Source organism: Chelonia mydas, chromosome 4 (assembly GCF_015237465.2).
Source record: "Chelonia mydas isolate rCheMyd1 chromosome 4, rCheMyd1.pri.v2, whole genome shotgun sequence".
Classification (NCBI taxonomy): domain Eukaryota; kingdom Metazoa; phylum Chordata; order Testudines; family Cheloniidae; genus Chelonia; species Chelonia mydas.
The window spans coordinates 99505761-99524606 of NC_057852.1; the positions used below are offsets into that span (position 1 = coordinate 99505761).

General features: G+C 41.0%; 1 protein-coding gene across 1 annotated transcript in view; it reads right to left on the reverse strand.

The window, feature by feature from the left end:
- The window catches only part of DTHD1 (death domain containing 1), a 44930-nt gene that overhangs the window by 14327 nt on the left and 11757 nt on the right, over positions 1-18846 (reverse strand). The window contains exons 5-8 of the mRNA XM_007059716.4: positions 17430-17674; positions 13691-13855; positions 11255-11544; positions 9110-9354 (exon numbers count right to left, since the gene is read on the reverse strand). Coding sequence (XP_007059778.3) covers positions 9110-9354; positions 11255-11544; positions 13691-13855; positions 17430-17674 — 945 coding nt within the window. The remainder of the gene's footprint in view (positions 1-9109; positions 9355-11254; positions 11545-13690; positions 13856-17429; positions 17675-18846) is intronic.

An 18846-nucleotide genomic window follows, 5' to 3' on the forward strand; every position in this document is an offset into this window, starting at 1 on the left:
TGATATTCTATGATCTTAGGATGACTGACCACAACATGGTGTCAAGCTAATTCAAATATGACAAAAACTTCAGGATTACCTTTTGGAAGATAGACTGGGACCTTTCATTACGTCTGAAAGTAAGAGATTCACAAAGACGAACTGTGGACAGCATTTGTATATTATATGTGAGAGTCATATAACTTAAAAATTTGTTTTCCAAAGCTGCTCTATCCTCTTCATAAAAAGCAAGATGTTAGAAGTCCTTAGCCGGACAACCATGAGGTGGTTTCTCTGAACAGAGCGTGATGGCATTTATCTAAGTCTTATACAATGTGAACTAGCCAAGGGAAACAAGAACCCCTCTGCCTTCAAAGAAAAGAATGAATTCCCTTCCTAAAGACAGCAAGCTGAGTGAACTCCAAATTAGATACAGCTGTGCCCAAGGGGTGAGGCTCTGATTCTGAAGTGGTGTTAAGTGATAGGATAAGTGACTTACTTTCCTGTCTGTCTTCTACAGATTGACTCTCCTTTTCACCATCTGAGAGGGAAGAGGTTTTTTTGTTTTTGGTACTGAAAAGCTTACTAATTTTAATTGCTTTGCAAAATTGAATTATTGTAAGATCAGGAACTATGGCTGGCGTAACTCTGCTCCCATTGAAGCTGGTGGGAACAGTATAGGGCTAATGCTGAATGCTTCTGAAAATCTCATCCTAAAGCAAAGGAAGTACAAAGTACTAATAGTTTAAAACAACATTCTGTATTGACTACTAGTGTTCCAAATCAACCAAAGAGGGAAGAAAGATGCATCTTGAAAGCAAAAATAAACTCCACGTATATAATAGTGCTAAGGGCTTTAATACTTAATGCATGCTAAAAGGACAGACCCTTTCAGAGGGGCTATGACAACCGGAATAGTAGTCTACAAATAGACTGGGCTGTATTGTTATCCCTATAACACCAATACCATGCACACACTCTGCGTTATCAATATGCCAGAGATGAACAGTACTGAGTAGAATGAGCATTGTGTTTACTGTGCCTGTGAGATACATGGTAGTATAACTGCTGTACAGGATTAACATAAACCTCATAGAACTGGGTAGAGAAGAAACAATGCGGCTTCAGTGTATCTGATAAACAGAAGTGGGTTACATATTCTGAAGAAACAATGCTGTAGAAGTGTATTATATACTTACTGTAATATGGCAAGTGTGTAATATAGGCAGGAAGTTAATTGTGCATGGGGGAAGTAACTGATTAAATTTCTTGATGAAATGACATAATTTTATTCTCTGCACACTAATGTGATAAGGGTATTGTAACTGCTTCATTAAGTACATCAAACACTGTGTATTAACATCACATGGAATTTGAAATTGCCTGCAGTAAGTTATCAACATTGCTATTGTAATTGCATTTGTAAGCATATGAAATTGTATGGCGGGCCATGAATGCTCTCACTATTGGGGTTGGGGTGCAGGAGGAAGTGAGGACTCTGGAGTAGGGCCAGAAATGAGGGGGCTGGGCGGGGATGGGAGGTGAGGGCTCTGGGTTGGGGCTGGGGGTGAGCGGTTTGGGGTGCAGGAGCATGCTCCGGGATGGGACCAAGGGGTTTGGAGGGCAGGAGGGGAATCAGGGCTGGGGCAGGAGGTTGGGGGCAGGGGGGTGGCTCAGGGGTGCAGCTCCAGGCAGCGCTTTCCTCAAGCAGGTCCTGGAAGCAGTGGCATGTCCCCACTCCGGCTCCTACGTGGAGGTGCAGCCAGGCGGCTCTTTTGTGTGCTGCCCCTTCCGCAGGCACCGCCACTGCAGCTCCCATTAGCCATGGTTCCTGGCTAATGGGAGCTGCGGGGGCAGCACCTGGGGTGGGGGCAGTGGGCGGAGCAGAACCCCCTTGCTGCCCCTAGGTGTAGGAGCTGGAGGGGGGACATGCCGCTGCTTCCAGGAGCTGTGCGGAGTGGCCCCCAACCCTACTCCTCAGCTGGAGCGCCAGACCCGGGCAAGCCCCAGACCCTGCTCCCCAGTGGGGAGCTCGAGGGCCGGATTAAAACAGCTGGCGGGCTGTAGTTTGTCCACCCCTGACTTATATGCATATACCTATCCTTGCTTGTCTAGTTTTACTTGTTTTATTAAGATGCTTTTGTTCTTTAGAAGCCAAAATCAATGGGAAGGACCTACATATAATTAAAATTTGTAGATCACACCACTGAGCTTAAAAATTAGGATGAACGTTTTATAACAACTTGGCCTACAGACCTTTTTGCCATGTTAGTAATTTTAGATCAGGTTATAAAGCACCTTAGCTAATCAAAATCTTCCTTTTAGCTACTAGAATATTAAACTGAGTAATCCATATTATCAGACTCATGGAAGCCTTGTCCTTTGCTATGCCATTCTGTTTTTGACTCTGTCGCCCTCACTTCCAATGGCATGAGTCAAACTGTGCACTCTCGACCTTTGCCCACTGACTCCCTGTAAGCTCTTCTGGGCAGGGGCTGAATCTTTTTTTTATGTATTTTGTTAAATGCCTAGCAGAATTTTTGGTGCTATAAAATAATAACAAATCATACTAGCTTTGCTATGCTATCCCAAATCACATATAAAGATCAAAGAATTATGACATAAATTGATAAAAATACAAAAATGATTGGCTTTCATTGTAAGCCAGATTTTGACTTTCAGTCAAAACAAAGTGGAAGGAAAGGCCTGGTGCTTACTCAAATTCAGCATTGCACAAACTATTGCAAGAGTGTTTCTTTCTTTGGCTCATATCTCTTTGTAGCAGACTCTTGGATGGGTTGTTAGCAGGGACTGAATCCAGAATCAAACAATCAAAATATAAGTCCTGTACTGCTTGAACTAAACCTATTAGCTGGAAATAGCAGCAGCCTCAAACTTCACATTGACAAGCCAGTAAAGGAGGACAAAAACACTTTGGATTATACTTCCCCCATGCTTGGGACTATGAATCCCAAATGTCTACAGTTCATAGCAGTGGAATTCCCCATATGGAACATAAACTCATAAACCACTCACATTGACCAGCCAAAAAGAAAGGACAAAGGCCTGGTTTACACTACAAAGTTAGATCAACGTAAGCTGCCTTGTGTTGACCTACTTGTGCATGTGTCTACACTTACATTTGTTTCCCACCAATGTAAGTACCCAGTTATGGCAACCTACTAACCCTGAGCAGCACTGATGATAGATGTACTGAGGTTGATGCAGCACAAGTGTACACACTGTTAACTATGTTGACCTTAACAGTCCTCCAGCAGCTGTCCCACAATACCCAACACTGATCGCTCTGGTCTCTATTGTAAACTCCTCTGCCCAGGGATTACATAGACTGGAAGGCCCCCTCCCATTTAAAGCCCCGCACATTTTTTAAATGCCTTTTCCTAAGTGCCCAGCTTGGTGAGCACACCTAACAACTCTCCATTGTTTTATGTAATTTCCCAACCCTCCGTGTTGGCTACATGCCCCAGCTTGGAGTAGACAGGAGATATTGGATCTTTTGTGCCTTTGGGGAGAAGAGACTGAGCAAGCACAGCTCTGGACCAGCCATAATAATGCTGACATCTATAAGCAGATCTCCTGGGGGATGCAGAAGAAGGGATATGACAGGGACCAGTAGCAGTGCTGTGTGTAAGTGAAGGAACTGAGGCAGGCATACCAGAAGGCCAAAGAAGCCTTCTGTCAATGCTGTGCCAAGCTGCAGACCTGCCACTTTTATAAAGATGTATGTCAGACTTGGCGGAGACCCTACCACCACCCTGCATGCCACTCTGGATTGTTTCACTAAGCTTATTACCAAATAAAATTCTATTATTTGGAATATAATTAATCTTTATTAGTTCACAACATATGTTGCAGAGTGCCTACCAATTCTGAAAGCACCCACTTGTTGCTGTACAGTGTGACACACCTCATGGGATCAGTGATAAACACACTGTAATAACCATAAATCAAGCACCACACAATTCCTAACAGGCTCCCAAACAGCCAGGCCAGATACAGCACAGTACACCACAACACAATATTGTGGTTCACTGTTAAAGAGCTCCTTCAATGCTTCCCTAAGCTGCATAGTTCTGCGTTGAATTCTTCTAATATCCTTTGTGTCTGGCTGTTCAAACTTAGCAGATAGCCACTTTCCCCCTTTGCTTCACACATATTATGCAGGACACAGCAGGTATCTATAACCATTGGGATATTTTTCTCACTTGGATCAAATCTTGTGAGTAAACGATGCCAGCAGCCTTTCAATCTCCCAAAAGCACATTCAACTCTCATTCTGCACCTCCTAAGTTTGTAGCTGAATCTTTTCTTGCTGCTTTCAAGGTGGCCTGTGTACAACTTCATGAGTCAGGGGAGCAAGAGGTAGACTGGGTCTCCCAAAATCACTATTGATTGACATTTCAACATTTGCTAATAATCATCTGGTAGTTGGAGGGGGGGTGGGGAAGTCCCTACTTGTAGCTTTCTGTGTTCTTAAAGATACAAGTGTCATGCACTTTCTGTGACCACTTCACCCTGATGTTGGTGATGCATCCTTGGTGATCCACCAATGTTTGCATAACCATAGAAAAGTAGCCCTTTCTGTTGATGTACTCTGTAGCAAGGTGGTCTGGTGCCAAAATATAGGGATATGCGTGCCATCTGTCACTCCACCACAGTTTGTTGAAAATCCATCCAGTATCCATCCAAGGTTTTTCGCCTTCCTCTGTAGCATGGGGCACGGGTCACTTGCTGGAGGACTCTCTGCTCCTTGGAGTCTTTAAACTACGATTTGAGGACTTCAATAGCACAGATATAGGTGTGAGGTTTTTTGCAGGAGTGGTGGGTGAAATTCTGTGGCCTGCGTTGTGCAGGAGGTCAGACTAGATGATCATAATGGTCCCTTCTGACCTAAATATCTATTAATCTCCTGCATGTTGCTGAGAGTCAGTCCTGCCTAGTAGAGTTGATTTAACAGCCCTGCACACTTGCATGACAAGAGCCCCACAGTGTTTTTTCCAACTCCAAACTGATTGCTATAGTCAGTGGGTAATCGGGCATTACAAGTTTCCACAGTGCTATCACCACCATTGATCCACTATTAGTGAAGCTCTCATTCTGGTGTCCCTACACTGGAGGGTTGGGGTGAGCGTGGCACACAGATCCAGGCATGTGGCCTTTTTCAGCTGGAAGTTCTGCAGCCATTGCTCATCATCCCAAGCCTGCATTACAGTGCAATCACACCAGTCAGTGCTCGTTTCTCAGGCCCAGAAATGGCACTCCACCATATGCAGCTGCACTGTGAAGGCCATCAATGACCTTGAATTGGTTCTCCAAGAAATCATCATGTTCCCTGCTGATTCATTCTTGCAGCTCAGCAAATACCGGAGGATCATGGATCCTGTGCTTGCAATGTTTATGACAATAGTGCAGAGCTGTGCAGGCTCCATGCTTCTGTCAAAGATGGTGGATAGTGAGGAGGGCCATAGAGGTTTTTGGAATTTTGAAAAAGTTTTGACAATTATGAGATGGAGACTGTTAAACACTGAGAAGTTGACACCTTGGTTCCAGGCACCTCTGCATGACTTGTTTCAACCCCACCATGCATTGCCAAAACTTCCTAAAAGACAATATGCTGGACACTGGCAAGTTGCACACTGGGATACCTATCCATGGTAAACTGCTCTGTGCATCGATATAAGCACTCTTTGTGTGGATGTGCAGTGCTGACGCAAGGAGACAAGTATGCCCATGCACGCGTGATATGCTAATTGCGGTGGCTTAATGACACTGTAACTTGCATCAACCACAGTTTGTAGTGTAGACATGGCCAAAGTCTAACCCTGTATTCATGAGGGTTTCATTACCACTAAAATGCATATGACATTCCCATTGCCCTTTTGCACGTAAACCAGGGGTAGGCAACCTATGGCACGTGTGCCAAAGGCGACACACGAGCTGATTTTCAGTGGCACTCACGCTGCCCGGGTCCTGGCCACTGGTCCGAGGGGCTCTGCATTTTAATTTAATTTTAAATGAAACTTCTTAAACATTTTTAAAAATTAAAAAAAAGCAATAGTTGAGTTATATATTATAGACTTATAGAAAGAGACCTTCTAACAACATTAAAATGTATTACTGGCACGCAAAACCTTAAATTACTCGCCACACCACTTCTGAAAGGTCGCTGACCCCTGATGTAAACCAATGTCTTTTAAGAGACTGAAGTTGAATTAACTAAAGTACTTCCAGTATTTGTTCTTTTTCTTGCTAAGGTTAAAAAGAAGGACAGAAGGCAATTTAAAATGGCAATTCTTGCCAACTGTTTCTAAACAGATGTTGGTTCTGTACACAAAAAATATTTGCAAGAGAGAGAGATCTGATTATGATGCTATTTTTTTCTACTCAGTCTTTTGTAGAGAAGCATTTCACTTTTTAGGGGGGAAATGAAGTGCAAATCTTGCCATATTTGAGCATTTCTAAGAACTTACCTTTTTTTAATATTTTCATTCAGGGTAGAATCTGATCCCTTTCAATCTCTCCTAAGTAAACTCATCACTACAAACTAGAGGAAGTTTCTTTGGAAACCCAAGGCTTGCACTGATCCCCTGAAGTTATGTATTACATATGTCTGTTATATATTTCCTATCAAGAAACACATTTTGAGAGTAATAAGGCCTATCTTGCTCAAGGGAATTTTGAAATTGCTATATTCAATATAGAAACTGCATAGTAGAAAAAAGGTTAACTTATTCTAGATTCACAGAAGAACTACAACTCTGACATTTCATCAATGCTTACAAATAAGCAAGGAAGGACCAGACTTATTCCTGGTCTATTCCATTCTAATCTGTAGAATAAATGCACATACTGCAGTTTCAGAGTTATTTAAAGCAGCCTGATTACACACTTTGAATTCTCAAGAGGCAGGTATAGAATTAGGACACTTTGAGCCATATGGTGGCTGGCCCTGTGCAGACTTTCCCATCACTTGCGCCCATTTGCAAAAGGCAAGCCACAGTGAGGCTAGTGAATACGATACCTGTTAAATGACTTGTGCTGCTAGTACCCTAAAAGGGAGATGGCTCCACTCCCCACACAAGCCAGCTCTGCTGGCCAAGTAGGAAGGGGGAACGCATGCTGCACCTTTTCTGAGGATGGCAGACGTTCTGCTACTGCATGTGTTTATCTGGGAACTCGAGGAGAAATTGTTTGCTGCTTCAGCCAGAATTCCCCATGATGGCGTCTAAGAATGGCGTGTAAGGAAACCACGCTAAGCAGACTGTTTTTCTATACCTCAATTCAGGCCCCTCTATTGAAATTATTCAGATTGAGCGGGCTCATTTTTAAATATTGAACCCACAAAATTTACTTCCAGGGACGTGTTTTGGGGGGGTCTCTCCAATAATAGCAGTTTTCCAGTCACTACAGAGCAACTACCAAATTACCAGTGTTCCTGTGCTTGCTTCTTTCATAACCATTGGTATCAGTTCAGCCTTAACTTCCTCACCACACTGGGATTGGAAGGTTGTATTGATAGCAAAGATGACCGTACATTTAAATGGGGGAGGGGAGAGCAGGGGCACATGTAATTACTGCAAATTGATAGAATGTCCCATCAGGACATTTAAGGGCTCATGTTCTTTGCAATAGAATACAGAAAGCAATAAAAGGCCTTGGCAGGTGATTAAGTACCAAAGCAAAGCTGATAGCTGCAAATGTGGTTTGTTTCAAGTACCATCCAATGTCATACATAACATGATTCTTATGCACCAAGATGAAAGAAGATGGAATAAACCACAGAACTGGGGTGGGGAGAGGGAAGGAAACAAAGTGAAGCCTGGGTCCAAATAAATAGATTTTCTTTAAGCATCCCCTTTGACTCTCCAGGGAAGTGCCACATATAACTGTTGTAGATCACTTCTGAAGGAAGGCTAACTTTCTGCTGAAAAATTAAAATAAATAAATAAAAAAGGCAAAGGAGTATATTGTCTTTTATAACAGAATTTTGTATTATATTTCACTTAAATAAAACCTATCCTCGTGCAAAAATGTACACAACTTAATTCAGTTTCAACCTTTAGATAGCAAAAAATAGCAGAGGGAGAGAGAAATAAAGAGTATGGTAATGGGGAAACAACATCAAGGAAGGCTGTTTCAGATCTGCAGAAAAGGGACTCATAGCAAGAGTGGTGAAACTACGTAAAGGGACAATGGTGGGAGACTAGTGCTATAAACGTGGGAGGAATACAATGGGAAATGGAGACATTGACAGTTGATGTAAATTGGCCTTGACTTTGATGGAGCTATGGCAGTTTACAACATGGTTCACAAGGTCTTGCAGCAAATCTGGGGAGGATTTTAAAAACAAACAGAAGAGTTCTGTAATAAATTGGGAGATGGAGTAGAGATGTTTGAGGCTGAAGGTGACACAATTGGTATTGGAGGTCAATTGGCATTTCTTTATCTGGAGATCTGGGTCTTGAGGAGGCAACACAGTGACATTACAATGGTCAAAGTGAGAGAAGAGTGTTGAAAATCTTATGCATGTCTTAGAGATGGAGACAAGCCAATAATGCACATGACAAAGTTACAGAGACTCACCGGGCATGCAAGGGGATGGAGTATTCAGGTTCAAAGATGACCATATATCTATGGATACTTAAGGAAAATGGATAGTCTAAATTCTTCCCTGAGCTCCCCGTGAAATTGTGGCTCTGCACCTTCCCAAACACTGGTCTCTGCCTTAAAGGCATGGTCTAGCCCCCATATATTTAATAATAACTTCCGATGCTGACCACTTGTAGCCATTCCATGGTATGTTTTGGAGAGCAGGGGGTGAATTGCAGTGTCCTGGATAAACTTCAACTGGGGAATTCTCCCCACAGTTTCAGCTGAATGAGATTCTTTATTTCCAGTCCTAAATTAATACCCGGTGGAGCTGTGCAAGGTGAAAAAGCTACTATGTTTCACCCCCGCCCCCAGTAGTGACATTTTATAGATGGGTTATTTCTGTGTCTGACTGTAGATTGTAAAGCAAATTAGGATCCTTACTGATAAAGGATATATCAATCTCATAAAAATGTCTGGAAGAGAGAGACTTCAAATAGTAAGGAGTTGTGGAACTTACCTTTGGTAAGGTTAGTGCTAACTTGCATAAAGGTGACTGGTCCTGATAGTCATCAGGCAGAAGGGGTTGATCCCAGTTCTTGGCTATTGTTTCTCTGCTCATTTTGTAAAATACTGCAGTTCCCTTGTAATGAGGTGAGCTGTAGTTACCAAATTCATCCACTTCTTTGAGTTGGAGCTCCAGTCTGGGCTTTCTTTGTGAATGAAAAGTAAGCCTGTAGGCTTTTCCAAAATTCTTCCCATCATCTGTATTCATTATAAAAAGATGTATTTCTTAGACTGAGTTTTAATGTCTGATTCTACGGTGTATATAAACACAAATCTTTTGCAGAGCAAGATAAGCCAATAGGACTTATACAAATAAAATCATACAAAACAAATTGTATTCAGGCCTGGGACCTAAGTATGAAACACAGAGCAAGAGCTACACTTTCCTGGCCACTTAAATTAACGGTTACATTATCTTTGCAGTTAGCTGCCTCAAAGTGCCTCTAAGGAGAGATGTGTTGCTGCTTGAAAAGCAATGCACATGGAGATGATAAAATTAATGAAATACAAACCATGGAGAGACAAGAAATGAAAGTCCATGTTGACAATGAAATTAGTACGAGCAGAAGAAAATATTGTATCTAAGGCTCTAGGAAACAATGTGTACTATTTTGTTAAATGTTACACTTTTTGAGGTGAGCAGCTGGTCAAACTTCAGGACCCTTGAGGATGTTCCAGTTGGGAGGGAAAATTGATGATGGAATCAGGTACCTTTGATGCAATCTTGTTTATTTACAAAGAATGGACAAAGTCCTGTTTCCCTGAACACAGGAGAAACCAAAAAACAGGAGACACTCTCCCTGCACACTGGTGCAAACTCCTTCAGCCTGCACTCCCTCCATCCCTCCCTTACCACTCCACCCCCGCCCCCCCCAAATGTTTTCTCAGTATGCTTTTTCCAGGGTTGTCTTACCAGCTGCTTGTTCAGGCTATGTTTGACTCTCTATGCTCCTTCCATGTCAGTCTCCTGCTTCTGGCTCTCTCAGACCTATTCTTGCCCAAACAATAGCCAGCAGAGTTCTCCACCTACATAGCTCAAATTTCTGAGTAGCCTTGGATGCCCCTCTTTAAGACTGCTCTTGTTTCTTACATTTAACCTGAATGAAGGGAGGCTGCTATACTCATCAGTTTAAGGGACTTTAACCCAACTGATAACATGACTATTTGAGATGTGTATTGTCATGTAAGTAAACCTTGTATTATAATGACTACAGAAAGGGGGAAGAGTTGCATGTACATCCATAAGTTTTGCATTTCCCTGTTTTTTGAGTACTTAACTCTGCAACCGTGACATTTTCTTCACATATTTTGTATAACTATGCAATATACTTGCGAAGCTAATACTATTTTTTTCACACTGATTTTCTTTGGATGGGTTTCCCCTGGGAAGAATTTATGTAATGTGTACAATGTGACCTCTGAAGGTGGTAAGCTACACCCTCATAATTAATTTTAAAACCTGGCAAAGAAGAGCATAAATATTTTGGGTAGGCTTTTCAAAAGTGCTTAGTGTAGTGAATAGTTTTTACCATGGCAATAGTGAATGACAGTAGTTAGACCAACTGTGAGCACTTGTGAAATTTCTAAACAATAGGCTATCATCACATGAATTAATTCAGAGGGCCACCAGCAACAGCATTAATATGCCCTAGATGCCACTATCCATTAAAGTCAATTGAGTTACTCCAGATTTACACTGATGTAAATGAACAGAATCTGTCCTTTTTTATTTAAAATCCATTTAACCCCAATGAGATGTTCTTAAAATGACCATAAAAGAAGATTAGTAGAAAAGGGAGGGCTATGGGTAAAATATTGACCCTATTGAAGTAATTGACAAAATACTAATTAATGTCAAGTGGGCTAGGATTTCACCATATGAACTTCTTTTCATGTAATCAGAGTGGAGTGGTTGCCTATCGAATTACAAGTTTACAAAAAATAAGGACTGAATGACAACAGTGAAGTGTGCCGTTTCAAAGAATTACCTAAATGCAAGCTCACTATTTGCAACAGGTGGAAGCAAGACAAGTTCTATATTATATGAGAGTCGTTCACTTGATAGGTTGTATTTATGTACAAGAAATGGCCAGTTTACCTGAGGCAAATATGTTGCCACTAAATCTAAAATGAATCTGCTCTCCTTCTTTCAGTTGAAACTGTTGCGTTGGTTCTGGAGGACCAAAGTATCCCTCCTCACGCAGGTTTTGCAGCTCCCAGTTCAGTTCTTTGGACAGAACCAGTAAAACAACTATTTTATGAGGGTTTTCTTTTTTCCGATATAGTATGACATTAGCCATGGTGCTGCGAATGGCTTCCTCCAGAGCCTGCATAAACAGAACTAGATGCGTATTGTCCATGGCAAATGAGAGGCGAATGACAATAAAGCTGCATTAAGAAGAAAAGAAGAGAGAAGAAAATAAGTAGTCCACGAGGTGACACTTAATTCTTTATTGAATTATAAATCGTTTTATTTACCTTTTGCAACTTATCAAGCAAGATAATATAGTGGTTCAGGTAACTGATGACCATTCTATAACATTTTTCCTCCTCAAGGTAGGAAACAAATGCTCAGATTAGTTTCCTGGGATATGACATCAGGCCAAAAGTCAAGCTGTTCAGGATTGAAAGCTTTATTGAAACAGTCCCCTGTTGTACCTCATTTTTCTCCCACTAAAGGCCATAGGTAAAATTTTCAATTGTGAGTTTGGCACTTATCTTAAGTCCCACTGACTTTCAACAAAAATCCCATTGATTCCAACTGGGCCATTTAGTAGTAAGTTTGAAAGGGAAACAAAACATCTTTTGTGCGGTGTACCTTTTGGATCTTGTTGCCAGAGGATATTATTGAGTTAAAACAAAATATGAAAGGCTAGATATGTATATGAATAACTCATGCTTCAGGGCATAAGATAACCACAACTTGGGGGCAGGAAAGAATTTTCTTGCTGTCTTACAATACACTATTGAATAACTAAATGATCTTGGTTGTAATGGGAAGGTTATACCTCCATCTGAAACATCCACCAGTGGCACTGACTACTGTTACACAGAATATTAGAATAAATTCTCAGTGATCAGTTCAAGTATGTTAATCCCTGTGTTATTTCAGTTCTCATGAAGACTCAAAACCCAGCTGATGAATCAAAATATTGTAATTGGAATAAGAGGGTAACTGGTTTTGAGGGAAGTAGAATTAATGTTTATCAAAAAATGTACAGAAATGATGACTAATATATAGTATGTAGGATCTTCAGCTGAAATATATATTCTCATATTTGATCAACTATATTGTAATTACAAAGTGTAGTATGTACATTACAGAGGATAAATACAAAAGCCATCTCATTTCAGACCTTTATATCATACTAAATTAAAGATTTTAAATAAGTATTTAAAACAACATGAATTTATATATTCGTTTCATTTTATATTTTTAAGATATGATGAAACTGAGGCAATTTTGTTACATATTTTAATAGCAATATATTTATGATTCAGTATGTAGGGAACTGGTTTTTTTCCATGTTTCTTCCTGATGTGTTTACAGAGCTTTTCACTTCTAGAGCCATTTAGATTATTTAGCTGGGTGGAACAATAATGCAAGATACGATAAGCCTCTCTAACAACAGACTCAGATGTAAATCTGGATATTTGACATGAGTAAGATACACAACTTGCTGCTACTTGTATGAAACTTAAGTGTTAGGTGTTCAGTATTAGGGCATATCAAAATATCCTCTATTTTGCTTTCAAAATGATAGAGTAATAAACTACAGTGAATGACAGAGGTAATTGCTGCACATGTACATAGTAATCTGCACTTTCACCAAACTCCCAAATACTTCCCAGTTCAACACAATAAGGTCTTTATTCTAATGTTCATGGTTTTGAGAACACAGTCCTTATTTTTGCAGAACTCCCATAGACATCAATAGGGATTTATCCTGCATAAACATAGCAGCACTAAACCCAATATGTATGAAATCATGTGCATAAATTCTGGGGAAAACAAATCACAAATTGATTTTCAAAGGTTTAAATGCATTTGAGTCAACTGTGGTTAGACTCAGGTTGTTTTGGTTCCCAGGCATGATCTATCATACAAAGTTTGTGGGCAGAATCTTTACATAAACAGAGAATTTTAAGTGAATACTGGAGAATATATGTCAACCTGAAATCTTAAAACTGAGAGTTATGCTCATCCAACCAGGGAGCAGAAATACTGTCCAATCAAAATTAATTACTATAACTTAAATTTCAAATGTCAAGTGCATTCTGTGTTATGTTTGTGCACAATATGCAGATGAAAAATTATTTACCAAAATAATTTTTGGCATAATTATTCATAACATACAAATCTAAGAAAGTCATCCGTATCTCATGAAACATTTACAGACTGGAAGAGCCAAACTTTGGCAAGTAAAATAATTCTTAGTGAATGATTTCTCAACTCTAGTAAGTTCCCATTCATTAATTTCTTTGGATATGAATCTTTTACCTAAATAATTGAATGAAATTATTTATATGTTACCTTTCTAAATACTCATCTACTTCAAATGTTACAAGTCCGTTTCGTGCATTCCGCACAATAACATCATCAAGCACAACCCACTCCTCTTCTTTGCTTCTGTAACCCAATACTTTCAAGGATTCACCAAGATTCTCTCCATGTTTTCTCACAGAGGCACTCATTGCTCTGGACAACCACAAGACAGGAGAAATCATTACAAAGGTTAAAATAAAGCTCTGTGGATATTAAATACTTGTGTTGTAGCAGTGTCTTTTCCCTTCTCTTTAATCTGCCTAGCTGCAGACCATCTGGGATGGTTTGTCTCTTACTGAAAAACTGCATCTAGAAAATGGATGGTAGAAAATGGTAACAGATAAGCTGTTACCAGCAGGAGAGTGGGGTGGGAGGAAGTTTTGTTTCATGGTCTCTGTGTGTATATAATGTCTTCTGCAGTTTCCACGATATGCTATGCATCCGATGAAGTGAGCTGTAGCTCACGAAAGCTCATGCTCAAATAAACTGGTTAGTCTCTAAGGTGCCACAAGTACTCCTTTTCTTTTTACAAATGAATGTAGTTAACCTCTGGTCTAATATTGAGCAAAACTTATATCAAGGTTTGCTTTTGACAGGGTCATCTGATTTGCACTGATTCACCAGAAGTGGAAATACACATTAGCCCTATGTAAAACCAAAAGTCTGATCTTGGGGAAAATAAAACTAGCCTTCCAAAACTAGTTATAGTTGTTATGTGAACCAAAATATAAACTCATAATAAGACAGTTAACAACAACTGGGGAAATTACAGACAATAACACACTAAGATGCTGTCTATCGGAGCCAGAGAAACACAGCAGCTAGGAGACATGGTTTATTTCTGACTTCTTCAGCTAGATCAGAGACCTCAGCAAAAAGGCCACTTATCAAGGAAGAACAAAATTAAAATAGTTTCTGCTGAACTGGAGTGAACAGTCTGATCACATGGGACAGACTCAATCAGGGTCACAAAAAAACCACAATGTGACTTCCTCCACCCAGCCTATCCTTATAAACAAAGCTTGAATTTTAAGGGCCCGATTTTCAAAAAAGCTGAGCTCCTTCACGTCCTATGGTCTTCAGCTAGAGCTGTGGGAAATCAGGTGTTCTGAAGAATGCCTAAATACACTCTAAAAAATGGCCTGAGAAATTTTGCAGATATCCAAAGAAAGCAAAAGAGTTTGCATCAAGATTATATGGACGCTGCACAGTATTTCATGAACATGTATGTTCAGTGGTTGAGCTTTTTGGACAAACTACCTCCCTCCTCCCCCCCCCCCCCCCCCCCCCATACCTGTGTCCTTCAGACGTTTTGTTTTAGTTTGAGCCCTGTTTTGTATAGATCCTGAGTCTCTTTCTGCTCTACATTACATGTATGTGGTATAAGATTATGCTTTAAAGAGTTCTAGGACATTTATTGGTTAAATATAAAATGGTTCAAAGTACTAGGAATACGTGAAGATAAGTTGCAGTTTGTTGTTTTATTTTGTGTTAATCCAGGCCTTGAACACTATGTAATGTATAGGAGCAGAAAAGCTTAAAACTATGTGGCTCACTATTCTTAGGCCATTGAATCAAGTTATTCAGCCACATTAAATTGTGTTTTGAGACATTTTAGTTTGACCCCTGTTTTATACAGAGCACTCTCTTTCTCCTCTGCATTACAGGTATATTTGTACTAACTGAAGTAATGAAGTATCCTGGGTCTTCAAGGAACAGAATCCATGTTACAGGCACACTTCAAATTAGAACCTAGCATAAATTCAGGTACATCTGAAGTTCAAGTCATGTACTTTACACAGCTCTAGGCTGACAGCATTGCTAAGTGTGGGCAGGTGAGATGCAAGCATTTGTGCACCATTGAACACCCCGGTACAGGATATCAGTTTAGAACTTTCTACAAGCAGTGATGACCAACCTTGCCAAATCACAGGGTGCATCTATGATGAGGATGAGGGTCTACAAGGGATTAGAGTGAGACTTAATCCTTTTTAAAAAGTGATCTAAGGAGGTTTCCAGAAGTGAAAAATTGGAACAGTTATTCCCTTTACCACCTAAACCCCTGCTTGTGCGGAAGCCTATTTGATTTTACATGATGGAATATATATTATAATTTTCAAAGGATCAGTAGGATTGGTTAAACCATCTCTTTGGGGTTTAGGGGAGCAACATTTCTAGGCTGACAGCAACCTGCTCCAACTGGTCCCTAAAAAGAAATACCTCTGTTCCTACTACAGGGTTTTATCCAGGCTTTCACCTAGGGAAGCAGACAAGTGGGTTTCGTTGTCAGGAGCACTTCATTAACCTGCCAGTTAAGAACTACTATTAGGAATTGTCACCAAGATTACCAAAAGTGACTAGTGATTATAGCTGTCTCTATTTTCTAAGGGGGAGGGGCTGATTTTCAGAAAGAACTGTGGTGCTGTATGTCCACCCTCTGATCAAGCTGAGCATAGGCGGCGAGTTATATGGGCCTGTGGTGCCTATACTCCACCAATATTTAGGAACATGGGCCCGGCTCCACCAATGTTTGGGCTTAGCTCACTTTGGGGGGCCATGTGCTTCAGCAAGATGCTGGGTCCAGGGTGACCTGAAGGGCTAGTGGGGAGCCTGGTGCTGGCAGCAGCAAGCGACGTGACCCAGCCCCAGCACGGCCCTGCTCCACCCCCTCCCCATTCCACCCTTTTCCCCCAAACCCCCACTCCACCTCTTTCTGGCTTCCACCCCATCCCCCAAGCAACGCCAGGGGCTGGGCAGAGCAGGCTTGGGCCAGGTCGCGTCGCTTACTGCTGCCAGCACCAGGCCCCACACTAATCCTCCAGGTCACTCTGGACCTCGTGTCCCCCTGAAGTGTGGGGCCCCCCCAAATCACGGGGACCGGGGTGGTTGTCCCAGTCTGTCCTATGGACGGGACAGCTCTGCTTGGATCCATTCTGGGCACCACCAAAAATTATATAAACCTGGCACCCATAAAGCTGAGCAGTGCTGGGCACCGTGAAATTAAGGCACTCAAAAAATCACTAGGTTTTGGAACTCTTGACCCATATAACCTTCTGACCTTTTAGAGTAGAGCCCAGAGACCAGGCTGGCCACCTGCCCATTATAAGGTTGTTGTCCTTGGCAACTGGAAATATTGATCCTTCTGTGCTTTGAACTATTTGTTTCACATTGTACTTGATGTCATTAATGGCCATGAAAAAGCATTGAGTAGGAAACAGGACTTAGAGTGAGTGGTTTTTTGGTTTGTTCTGCTAGGAAATAAACTCAGCCATCTACAGCAATGAAGGGTGAATCCTGGACATGACTGTAGCTACACATTAAGAATCAAATTTTGCACCGTGACTAACATTGAGTTGTATTCTGGACTACTCATGGAATAAAATACTACTCAATGTGAGTCAAGGGGGAAAAAATCTGGAGTTAAATAAAATGAAAACAGTAAAATTCTTTTTTACTACATATGTCTCAGTTTTTCCCGATCTTCTGTTAAAAACACTGGGTGAGATCCCCAGCTGGTGTAGGTCAGGGTGGTTTCATTGAAGTCAATGGAGGTATGTTGTTTTACATCAGTTGAAAATCTGGCCAATTATATTTTTTGAAGAGGACACCTTCAGAACGCTTTAAGGTGAAGAATATATTTTAATATAAAAATGGTTTGGTCAGGGCTATTTGCAATTCCGTTGATGCCTTGATCTTGCTGGATTTGTAGGTAGAAGTTCTCACTTACCGAAGATGATATGCAGTTGTAACCCTGGTTACAGTGGCACTAGATGCTCTTCCATTTTCTGTTGCATCTCCCGATCTCTTTTTTTCTGGATTTGGAGGACAGGGTAGAATAACACTGACTGACTTGTTAAATGGCTGGGATGAAGGATGCTGGATATGAACCAGTGGGCTAGTAGACACTACTGCATGGTACATGTCATATTTTGCCTTTAATATGGAAACCAGTGATGGCTCAATTGGCTGGACCTATGTATAGCAAGTAACAGAATAATTAATGTACAAGTACTTAAATGTTGCTTTTTTAAAAATCATTTTAGTTTAACTTCAGGAACTGGAGGAGAGTTGCATTTCACAAAATCTCTTGCCATTTTTTAATTGAGACCGTCTAGATTTTTTTCTTTAACTCTGTTGATGAGCTCTAAGGTTCTTCCTTTCCCAATCATTTTACCATATGCACAACCAAGTGCTTTGTAACAGTGTCATCAGAAACTGCTGCCATTGTTAATTAAATAGTTTGGACTCCTGTTAGTGTGTGTGATTGTTTTAAAAGGTAGAATTTATACACTACCTTTTTGTCTGTACTCTTATATTCATTTTTATGACTCTTTTAATACACATTCTACTTGCCAAGGATTTTAAATTCATGCTCTGATTTAACTTGTTGTTTTCATTTACATATTACAGCTAGGTCAAATCTTGAGGTTCTTAGTCAGAGTAAACTCTCACTGACTACACTGGGAGTTTTGCTTGAGAAAGGATGGAGGTGAGGACAAGAGTATTCATATCATTATTAGTAAAAGTAATTATTTACACATATTTGCAAAAATAGGGTCAGATTTTCTGGATGCACCAGATCAGGGAAGCTATAAGGTAGCCAGTTTTCTCTCCCAGATTCTCGGTCCCTAGCACAACAGCCTTCCAGTTCTCTAACTTTGGACCAGATGGTTATAATCCCCTAGGATCAATATATTATCTAGGAATAGCTGAAGCATATCATAATCCAGCCATTCCTGACCTCCCAACTCTAGGAACACCCTCTGTGCTTGTGACTCTAAGGAGGAAGGAATAGGAACAGGTTTTATTGGCTCTATACCTGCTGGGGACATCCACACTATGAGGTATTCCCAGCATCGGACTTATAGCAGTGGTGCCCAAACTTTTCCTGTCATGCCCCCTCTTACCAGTAATGGAATCTGTCTGCAACCCCCCTCTATTACTGCACAGCTGGAGGCAGAACTGGGTTTGGGGGAGTAGCTGGGGCTAGAGGCAGAGCTGGCTTTGGGGCAGAGAGCGAATGAGGGCAGAGCTGGGCTGGGGGTGGAGCTGCGGCTGAGGTTGGAGCTGAGCTGGGGATGGAGCTGGGCTGGAGTGGAGCAGGGGATGGAGTGGAACTGTGGCTGCGAGCAGAGCAGGGGGGC